The 10,963-nt window shown below is 39.2% G+C and overlaps 1 protein-coding gene and 1 long non-coding RNA gene across 2 annotated transcripts in view; one reads left to right on the top strand and one right to left on the bottom strand.

Annotated features, from left to right (window-relative positions):
• Window positions 1-1,706: 1,706 nt before the first annotated feature.
• On the bottom strand, window positions 1,707-5,616 carry LOC125273286. Its single transcript, XR_007186040.1, has 3 exons — window positions 4,828-5,616; window positions 4,602-4,670; window positions 1,707-2,879 (listed from the first exon to the last, which is right to left on the bottom strand). It is a non-coding gene; the product is annotated as an uncharacterized LOC125273286 (long non-coding RNA).
• Window positions 5,617-7,224: 1,608 nt separating this feature from the next.
• Window positions 7,225-10,963, top strand: part of tmeff2b (transmembrane protein with EGF-like and two follistatin-like domains 2b) — a 90,893-nt gene continuing 87,154 nt past the window's right edge. The window contains exon 1 of the mRNA XM_048200430.1: window positions 7,225-8,333. Within this exon, the coding sequence (XP_048056387.1) occupies window positions 8,162-8,333 (172 nt within the window). The 5' untranslated portion in view covers window positions 7,225-8,161. The remainder of the gene's footprint in view (window positions 8,334-10,963) is intronic.

The following is a 10,963-nucleotide window of genomic DNA, read 5'->3' as shown; positions in this document are numbered from 1 at the left end:
TTGATATTCGTTACTTCAGCCACAGTCCCAAACAACATTTGAAATCTAATTTATATATACTATTTCATAGTTTTCCCATGGCATCACAAACTTACAGGAACGCACCACCTGGAGGGCAAAATGACTTTCCTCCACTGCACACCAGTCATGTTTACCAAGTACTAATTTAGTAAGACTGATATTAAAAAACCAAATTCAATATAAATCTTACTGATGATGCATACTATGTACAGGCAAGCAGATGAACCCAGAATATAAACACAATGAGCAGTTTCTCGTTAAACGTTTTTCCAAAGAAAAACATTATATATATATATATATATATATATATATATATATATATATATATATATATATATACATACAGTGGGTACGGAAAGTATTCAGACCCCCTTACATTTTTCACTCTTTGTTATAATGCAGCCATTTGCTAAAATCATTTAAGTTCATTTTTTTCCCTCATTAATGTACACACAGCACCCCATATTGACAGAAAAACACAGAATTGTTGACATTTTTGCAGATTTATTAAAAAAGAAAAACTGAAATATCACATGGTCCTAAGTATTCAGACCCTTTGCTGTGACTGTGACACTCATATATTTAACTCAGGTGCTGTCTATTTCTTCTGATCATCCTTGAGATGGCTCTACACCTTCATTTGAGTCCAGCTGTGTTTGATTATACTGATTGGACTTGATTAGGAAAGCCACACACCTGTCTATATAAGACCTTACAGCTCACAGTGCATGTCAGAGCAAATGAGAATCATGAGGTCAAAGGAACTGCCTGAAGAGCTCAGAGACAGAATTGTGGCAAGGCACAGATCTGGCCATGGTTACAAAAAAAATTCTGCTGCACTCAAGGTTCCTAAGAGCACAGTGGTCTCCGTAATCCTTAAATGGAAGACATTTGGGACGACCAGAACCCTTCCTAGAGCTGGCCGTCCGGCTAAACTGAGCTATCGGGGGAGAAGAGCCTTGGTGAGAGAGGTAAAGAAGAACCCAAAGATCACTGTGGCTGAGCTCCAGAGATGCAGTCGGGAGATGGGAGAAAGTTGGAGAAAGTCAACCATCACTGCAGCCCTCCACCAGTCTGGGCTTTATGGCAGAGTGGCCCGACGGAAGCCTCTCCTCAGTGCAAGACACATGAAAGCCCGAATGGAGTTTGCTAAAAAAAACACCTGAAGGACTCCAAGATGGTGAGAAATAAGATTCTCTGGTCTGATGAGACCAAGATAGAACTTTTTGGCCTTAATTCTAAGCAGTATGTGTGGAGAAAACCAGGCACTGCTCATCACCTGTCCAATACAGTCCCAACAGTGAAGCATGGTGGTGGCAGCATCATGCTGTGGGGGTGTTTTTCAGGAACTACTAACTACTGAAACTACATTTCACACTAAATACACAGTCACACAATGCTGATGTTGTTAACATTAACAATTTGAGAACAAAGTATAACAATAATAATAATTTGCATAGTTTGACGTGATCCGAGCTTAGCGATCATTAGATATATTCACCAATGGTAGCGCAATTTATTGTAATACATTTTTTTCTCAGTTGGTCAGAACAAAAGTGGCAGATTTATTCCTTACTTGTTCAGACATTTTCCGGTGAAAATTCTTATTTTGGTCATACTTACAAGACTACAATCTGTGATTGCGAAGTACAGTATCCACTGGTGAACAACCACACATTCTCCTCAAAACATTAGATTCATCCGCGCTGAGGAGCCGTGCTGATGCGCAACCTACGTAAAGATGATAATTCCGCAAATAACTGCAATTGCAGGTTTCAAACAGAGATGGCGACAAAGAGGCAAAATTTAGGGATTGCAGCTTTAAGTACTAAATGGAGGAAAAACATTATCTGCAAATTTTGAAATGCTCATGACAGCCTCAAAGTGAACAAGTACAGTTAGTAAATACAGTCAATCCTAATCACTGTGTGACTGTGAATGCAGCCAAGCATATTCATTTTGTAAAAGTTACAGTTCAAAGGTACTGCATAACAGAAGCGACCCTGTAAACATTCAATTTAATTTCACCAGATAACGCTAATCTTTCTGTTCAGTACCGAATACGAGCATGTTTCCCAGAAAATCTTTATGCATGTTGCCGGTAATTTAATAGCAGCTTTACAAAAGTTTTCAATTAACCACATGGCTCTAAATAAGTACTTCAAAGGTCAACCCAACACATTCCACTAATGAAAGCAAATATCTATCCAGTTAAATTAAACAGATCTAGAGCAAAGCTCAATTAAAGCAGCTCATCTGGAGAGCACAATAGGAGTGCCGTCAATGTGAGATGAGGACGCCGGAGCTCTGCGTGCCAAAAGGAAGTGTAAGACAAAGGCCTCTTTAGCTTAGAATATGGCCTTCTTGGAGAATTAGTGGAGGAGAATCTTTTAACGGACTACATTCTCCCGTTGGCAGTCATATTAGTGCTGTAACAAAGACAGTCTTGGGAGCCCTATTTTCAGTCCGTTAATTGAATTGTGTGGGAATTGTTGTGCTGAAGCGGTCCTGAAATAGGTGGCTGGTGGTGTTAGACAGTAACAGACATATGAGTTGACATTGCAGATTACACAACAAAAGAAAAGGAAAAACAACTTCTCTCTCACAGCACACAACCTTGCACGCTCCTTGCCTGTATGCGCAAGCTCCTCTGAGCTGTCTCAAGGAACAGCGGAATCCACTCCTCATTGAGATCCTCGTAAAATCCCAAAAATCCTGCTGCTATTGAGCAGAGCTTCGGTCCGATCCCACCAGCTCAGAAGTGCATTACAGCACAGCTGGACTGGGAGCAGGGCACACCGAGTGCTGTAACAGGATGTACAATTGCCCCGGTCTGCGCTGTGAGCCTGTCGAAAGGTCTACAAAAGGAAAAGAGACAGGGAATGAGGAACAGGATAAATCTGAGCCTTAATGCGGATGAAGGATTAAATCTGGGTATTGACTACTGTTAAAATAATTATAAAAAGTCAAATAAAAGTGCAGCAGTAATCTGATAAAGCAATGCCAGCTGTACTCTCTATTGCTCATGGAAAGTGTCCTCAACCAGTGATCTGTGTAATTTTGTCAGGTTGAGTCAGTCATATTGAATTTTTTTTTTTTTTTTTTTTTTTTTCTTGAATAAAACCAGTTGCCACACACAAGTTATCTGATAAAATATTTTTGCAATTTGGAGTAATGACCATCAATGCTTTCTACTATCAACTGCGTATGCAAAGGTCACTGTATGCACTAACAAAAGACTTTGAGGTTTTGTCATCTAACATATCATTTTTTTTTACATACTGTATATTTTAATTATCACATAGGCTACATTTTGAGACAAAACACTTGTTTATGTTTTTTTTCTTTTTTTCTAATATACGTTTTTTTATAGCTACTTTTTCCTAATTTCCTCAATTCTTCAATAACATTTCCTGATATTGAATTTCTGCCCCAAACTTGAACCAGACCCTAAAGGATTTAGGTCAAGACATGTTTACATTACACTTGAACTGTGGTTCTCCGACAGAGATCTGTGAAGGATAGCAAGTGTCTCATGAGTTGATTTCTGTTTGAACGTGAAAAAGGTCTGCAAAGATACAAAGCAACGGTGTTATTCTCTATATCAGTGTGCACTGTTTCTGAACTCCCTGAAACACCTCGATTGTAGTCTTAAATTTTCTTTTGGGAATGAATATTCCTCATTTAAATAATTCCACACCAAGGCAAACACAAAAAAATAGGGCAGAGGCCTGGTTGAGTTGTGTTAGTAGTGTGTTGACACCATGTCCAAGAGATGCTGTTTTTCCAGCCCAAATCTATCAAAATGATAAGGCAAAACTAACTCCATGGTTAATGTTTACACCAGAGAAGCTGAAACTCATGAAAACGTAGGCAGCTGACTTGTTGCCTCGCTGCCCCATCAGGCATTGACTTTGCAGGCAGTGTTTGCACATGAAGGCACCTCATGAACTGATTTCGGACAGATTTCTGGAAAAGTGGAAAACAATGGACAAAAACATACATTTACACATCACCAAACGCAACTTTCAGATGCCATCTTTATTTTTTAGCTCAACTGTCACAAAATGGAAAGCACAAGATTGTGGGATATCAAAAGCAGTTGCCTTCAAAAATCAATCAGATGGAGGCATCTCATGAGATGTGAAGCTAACTTTGGATTTGGATGTGCCTTGATGCCTTCCTACATTGGAATGCTCCTCCGAAGGCAGCATTTTTCAGTTTTCGGATGCATCCAAGGTTAATAACATTTCCGAAACACGTTCAAAGCGGCCGACCAATCACAACACACTTGTCCAGCCGACCAATCAGAGCACATTGAGTTATTTGGCTTCAAAGAGACAGGAACTAAACAGAGCGTTACTGACAATGTATGTTTGAAAAATAATGTTTTTTGAACATTCAAGCATGAATGTTCAAAATACACCCTCGCACAATCTCACCCATGAACATCACGGTATGTAAGTGTTTGGTCCAAATTCTTAGAAAGTGAAAGTAGCAGTCTGGCAAACTTATGGATCAATAAATGTGATTCTATTTCAAGACTGATATAATCGAAGGATAATTTGTACATTACTTACTGTAGGTTTCAGTTAGTTGGTGGTTTGCCCAGATTCAGGGTTTTAGGTATTGTTGAAGTGGCAAGCAAACTGAAAAAGTTTAAGAATCACTGGTCAAGGACACAGCTGATTGTAATGTCAACACGGTTATTGAAAGCAAAAGTGAAGAAAGATCTACAGAAAAGAAAAAATGCAAATCTGAGCAGGATTGTAGTAAATTGATGGGAATCAACTGAGTTTAACTGACCTTAAATGTTTGACAGAGTCATGCGTCCTTATCCTGAGAACAAGCACCAACTGAGTGTGACAGGAGAGGAGAGTTATGAACAGTGTGTGCTTTGCTTATTCTGTTCTCAAGCTGACAGACAGATAATTATGAGTGACACCACCTCACTCAGTGCATGCTCGTGAAATGAAACACACAAACTCATGTGCGGCATTTCATTTAAATGTTTGACGAGATACACGGGCGCGAGAAGAAAAGTGCTTATGCATCATTCCCTTTAGAGACTGGAACTGCCACTGGCTTGGTTAATCAAGAGTTTAGTGTTGTGAGTGCTGTACAGAGATCAAATGATGCACAACGAAACAAACTAATAGAGCAAGCAAAGCAATTAAGCTGCAACGTACCTGAAATAGTAGGAATTAACAGAAATTTTGAGAATTTATGCCTGGTTGCGTTTCCAATAATAATACTTCACATATTGTGATATACAGGATGACACGCGTTTTCCCAGTATGCGTTGGAGGTGTTGGTTTTATAATTAGTGGTGATTGCTAAGGTAACTATTGCTCACCCCTGCAGCATGAGAACACCCTAAAAACAACATAAATGTGTTAAATAACAATGTAGAAAACCCCAGCAACTGCATAGCAACATTCTAATAACAATTATCTCTACATTTTTGTTTGGGCAAGCACAGACAAAATATTGTTTCATTGTGATAGTATTTAAAATATAGAATAATAATTTCTGTTTAACTTTATATGGTGTTTTCTATGGAGTCAAATTAATGCCTTAAAGTTTTGCACAAAAATAAAGTTTTGCAAAACAACAACAAAAAAAAGAATTGAGCAATAAAAAAATGTTTTGCAAAAACAAAAATAAAGAATTGCAAAGGAAAAATAAAGTATTGAGCAGAAAAAAATAAGTTTTGCAAACAAAAGTAATAAATTGCAAAATAAAATAACGTAGTGCAAAAATAAAAATATAATCAATTACAAAAATCAATGACAGCTGTAATCCTATTTTATCTTTGCCATATATTTTTCATGCTCAAACCTACTAAATTATTTGCAACGCTCATTTTATTTTGCGTTTCAGTCAAGCGTGCGCTCACGATACCGGTTTTCCTTTGCGCTGCACTTTTCTGTGCGGTTCTCTTTATGGCACTGGTTCGACGTGGGGGTGGAGTCAAGAAACAGGGGCACGCCCCCGCGAAACACGTCATCGGCAGGAGAGGCAGATCGCAACAGAACAGATCAAGCATAGAGACAGAGCGCATTTATTATAATCTGAAAACCACGCCCACCGGGGGGAAAACAATCCAACTGTCTCCATTGACTTTCTGACTCATTACAAAAAACAGAACAAGGCCTAAAGCTGCTGTGTGACAAGGTGTACAGCTAACAAACTAAAAAACCCAGAAATAAGTTTTTATAAGATGTCGACCCCAAAAAACGAATGTTTAAGGATACAAAAGTGGATACAGGCAGTGAAACAGAGCGCAACGGGTCATATTACTATAAGAAATGCATTGGAGGGGGTCGAAATGGGCGACAACATATGCTAAACAAACCAACAAAAACAAACCATTCATTATTTTTAACCATGTCAAAGAATTATTTCACCTGTCGCTGATTACGTTCCCTTCCAATGCATTTCGCGGGGGCATGCCCCCGTTTCTTGACTCCACCCCCACGTCAAACCAGTGCCATAAAGAGAACCGCATAGAAAAGTGCAGCGCAAAGGAAAACCGGTATCGTGAGCGCACGCTTGACTGAAACGCAGAATAAAATGAGCGTTGCAAATGATTTAGTAGGTTTGAGCATGAAAAATATGTGGCAAAGATAAAATAGGATTACAGCTGTCACTGATTTTTGTAATTGATTATATTTTTATTTTTGCACTACTTTATTTTATTTTGAAATTTATTTTTGTTTGCAAAACTTATTTTTTTCCGCTCAATACTTTATTTTTCCTTTGCAATTCTTTATTTTTGTTTGCAAAACTTTTTTTTTTATTGCTCAATTCTTTTTTTTGATTTGCAAAACTTTATTTTGTGCAAAACTTTAAGGCATTAATTTGACTCCATAGTTTTCTCCTTTATATGCCTGACTATAACAATTCAGACAAGTGAGTGTTCCGTTTCATGTAAAACGAATTTTGTAGACGGCGGGCCCCATTTAAACTCAAAAGATTCTTATAGATCTATTAAAGATATGGCAAAATTGTAAAAAACATATTGATTTGAATGCACTAAAATAGCACTACTGCAAACTATCACACATTCTACAAAGGTAGTAGACTTCTGTCAGATGAACTACAAATATATCAGCTTTTCACACCGCTCCTAATAAAAATCCTTACATGTATCAAATTAATTTATATATTTAAAAAAAAAATCAAAGATTAAAGCTTCTTCGAATTACGTTGCAGTGTGCTTCTCTTGTGATTTGAATCAGATTCGCGATTCACATTCGAATAGTTCAGACCGCTTTGCTAACCCGTTTGAAAGGTAGCCTATAGCCTACATGGAAAAGAATCGACTCAAATGATTCATTCAAACAATTCGTTTGCGAATCAAACATCAATGAGCAGCTCGCATTTGCAACTGTTATTCTGTTGCAAAAGTAACGAAAAGGTCTGGAGAAATGCGAAAAATAAGTTTTAAGTCGAATAAGAGTCAACAACTTTTTTTTTTTTTTTTTGGTCAAAGCTAATGATTTGAATAAGTAAACTTCTTTTGTAGGCTATTTCCCTTTACCGCCCGGGGTAAAGGAAGTCTCGCTTGCACTTTTGATCTCCGCTTGTGATGCTGTATTACACGGCTCGGTACCCGCTACACCCGATACAGCCAATCCGCGCCGCCGACGCGTGTGCCCACCTCTCACCTTCATCATCACCATCATCCTCATCCTCACAGTCAGAGCCAGACACCAGCCGAACAAGACACTCTCAGACAAACCTCATGTAGGAAGAGAGAGAGAGAGAGAGAGAGAGAGAGAGAGAGAGAGAGAGAGAGAGAGAGAGAGAGAGATACTTAAGCCAGCGCTTTAGCATTATTTTCCCCTCAGAATGGAGTGATCAACTAGTGGATCCGGACAGCTTTTTCAGGTCCATGCTTGGATGTTTATATCTTTTCATCTCAGCTTTGAGTTTCATCACTGCAACCGGACACTTCAATTTGTCAAGACAGTCCAACCGCACCGGTATCAGAGCACATACATACATGGGGATCATCGCAGAATTGCCCGGAAGATGTGTATCACTGCTCCGCTGCTGAGATCTGTGTCGCCTGCGCTCGTCGTGGGATCGGATCCCTCGGTTCATGTCCCCGTGTCATTCCCGGTGAACTGAGATGGCTCTTTGCGCTGTGCTGCGACAGACACGCAGACCGCGGCAGGAGAATTGGACACATTTAGTTTTACTTACGACCTATTGCTTTTTTTGTATATTACCACTGAAACAACTTTGCGCGTTCCCATCATCGCTGAGCGACTGTCAAACACCCACCGGGTGGAACTGCTCCGGTAAGAGACCCGAACACGCTGCTCTGTTTAACTCTCTCCAACGACGCGCACCTTTGCGCGTCTATTCTCGCAAGTTTGTCTGTTTTTAATGGAGTTAGGCCTATTAATTAATCATTGAGCTAGGGATTTTATTTAGAATAACTTGGCGCACAATTATGTTTAGTCCACCTGGAGTCTTGGTAAGTCACCCATAAAAACATGTCTTTTGAGTTTGTGATCTAAATTGAATGTAATAAGATATATAAAAAAGAAGTTTACTGCAAAATGACGGCAAAAAACACGTCTTTCGGTTGTCACACAAAAACAAACATGCTAGTCCGTCTCACGAACAAATGACTCTTAAGGAATCGTTCGAAAAGACTCGACGACATCACAAGTTATCGATTTCAACTCACTGAAATCTTCAGAGCAGGTACTAAATCAACATTTGATGTTCACTTACTGAACTGCAAGTGATTTTGAAATTGAGCACGTCGTTTTGTGTAGGCTACTTACGAATCTGAAATTTAACATGTAGCAGCCTAGTCTTGTATATTTTGTAACAATTATATTTTATTTAATTAATGACATTTGAACATGTGAATTTGTTATGTGAATTTAACCTGTTCTGAAAATCTGACCTAAGATGATCTAGGCCTACCTAAACTTTTTAAAAATTTTAAAATTACAATGCTGGTAGCATCTCATCAGGCAGAAAAATAACTTGTGAGACTTGTGAAAATAACTGGGGGTGTAATAGCTTGTCACCCTCAAAGTTACACATTTGTACCTGTTTTATCCCATAATGGTGTAATAGGATGCATATTATTACTTTAATGTGCTAATATGCATTCTTCGAGCATAAAGGTGTGAGGGTGCTGCTTCAGGGACTATCTACAGGTACAATTTTTACTGTGGATTGTGATCCTGAGAGGTAGCTCACATTTTCAGTACACCTGCAACTTTTGAGTTACCAGCAACGATTTGTAACCGCTAGGTAATTTGTGCATGTGAAATCTGTGAAGGCTATCATCTGGCCCCAAACAAGTACATCTGGTGCTGCTTTACTCTATATCAGTGGAGTAAATGTGGCACTGAAAGGGAGCGCTTGTCGGAGATACTTTGGGAACAAAGGGCCCCGCTGTGCAATTATGTTTCTCTTTAAATAGCTGTAGGGGGGCAACAGTCTACAAGAAATCTGTCTGTTGCACAGACCTACAGTGGCCTATGTGAAATGATTCAGTGCTGAAAATCCTGCATAAAACAATTTACTCTCTATCTAGACACATCGGTAAGAAATCTAATTAAAATGAAGGGAATTAGAGTACAGCAGACCTGTGTATTTGCTGTTGACATGTTCTTCTCTCCTCTTTCTCATTCTGTGTGTGTTGGGCTGGGCTCCGTCGTATCGATTCCTTCCCATCGCGTAACCCCACCACAGTGCTGTCACACGTGTTGAAAACAGGGCTTGATAAAATAAGCTGTCAGATAGACAAGCTGCCAGATGGCTGGCTTGACTATATTCCAATACAGATCTATCAGAGTCCATTACACTACAGGTCTTTTTGTTGTAAGCTTCTTTTCTCTTTGGCAGCTTTACAGTCATGCACACTAGTTTAGGCAGGTCACACCGCTGGTGAACTATTGAGAGCCTTGAGGAGCTAAGGGATTATTTGAATGTTTAAATGACCCATACATTCTTGCTTGCCTCTTACAGAATAATACACAGCCAATCATTCCTCTTAAAGTGCCCCATTATGCAGTTTAGAATATTACCTTTCATGCAGTAAGCAATATAGCTGTTTGTGAATGTAAAAGATCTGCACAGTGTACGACAAATAAAGCTATTATCTCCTTAAAGGAAAGAATCGTTTCTGAACTGCCGAAAAGAGTCGTCAGCAGTTCCAGTCTCACTTCTGTCACATATCAATGTAGGTTTGTAACAAATGTCTACTTAGTACATTGACCAGGCCTCAAACACTGTAGTTGTACCGAGAAGCAACATGTTGTGTTGTCAACATGACAAGAAGACACTGTTTTCTGCACTGCAAATCCACTTTTCATGCATTTTCTAGAGGACTCACACTGGAATTGATACAGTAAAACCAACGACATTGTTACTGTTCGTATCGCTGTGTATCGTATACAAGTGCTGCTGAGGAAACCTCTGGAGCTTAAATTAAGATATGGTATTGGGTGTTTCTTTTCCAAAACACGCTGTAAGTGGTAGACCAATCACAACAGACTGGGCTATCTGACCAATCAGAGCAGAGAAAACTCTCAGAAAGGAGGGCTTTCGAGAGACTTAATCCTTTATCGACGTAAACCTACTGTAGGAGACCTCTTAAACAAAATTATGAACATTTTTGAAAGATTATTTTCTTACCCCATTGGCATAGCATGAATCCAACCAAATTTAGTCTTGTTTTATACTTAAAGTTATTTGCTAAATGGGGGAATAACAATAAAACAGTGGAGTTTGAAAGTTTACATCAGTCGCGTTTCCACCGCAGGAACGTTCCCCTGGAACTAGGAACTTTGGGGTGGTGTGTTTCGACCCCAGGAACCAGGGTCTAAATGAAGTTCTGCGTAAAAATTTCCCCCTCAGAAAGTCCCTGCTCACGAGGTAGTACGTTTTCAAAGTTCAGTTC

The sequence above is a fragment of the Megalobrama amblycephala genome, linkage group LG8 (genome assembly GCF_018812025.1).
Source record: "Megalobrama amblycephala isolate DHTTF-2021 linkage group LG8, ASM1881202v1, whole genome shotgun sequence".
Taxonomy (NCBI): Eukaryota; Metazoa; Chordata; class Actinopteri; order Cypriniformes; family Xenocyprididae; genus Megalobrama; species Megalobrama amblycephala.
This window is presented reverse-complemented; position numbering and strand designations above follow the sequence as displayed.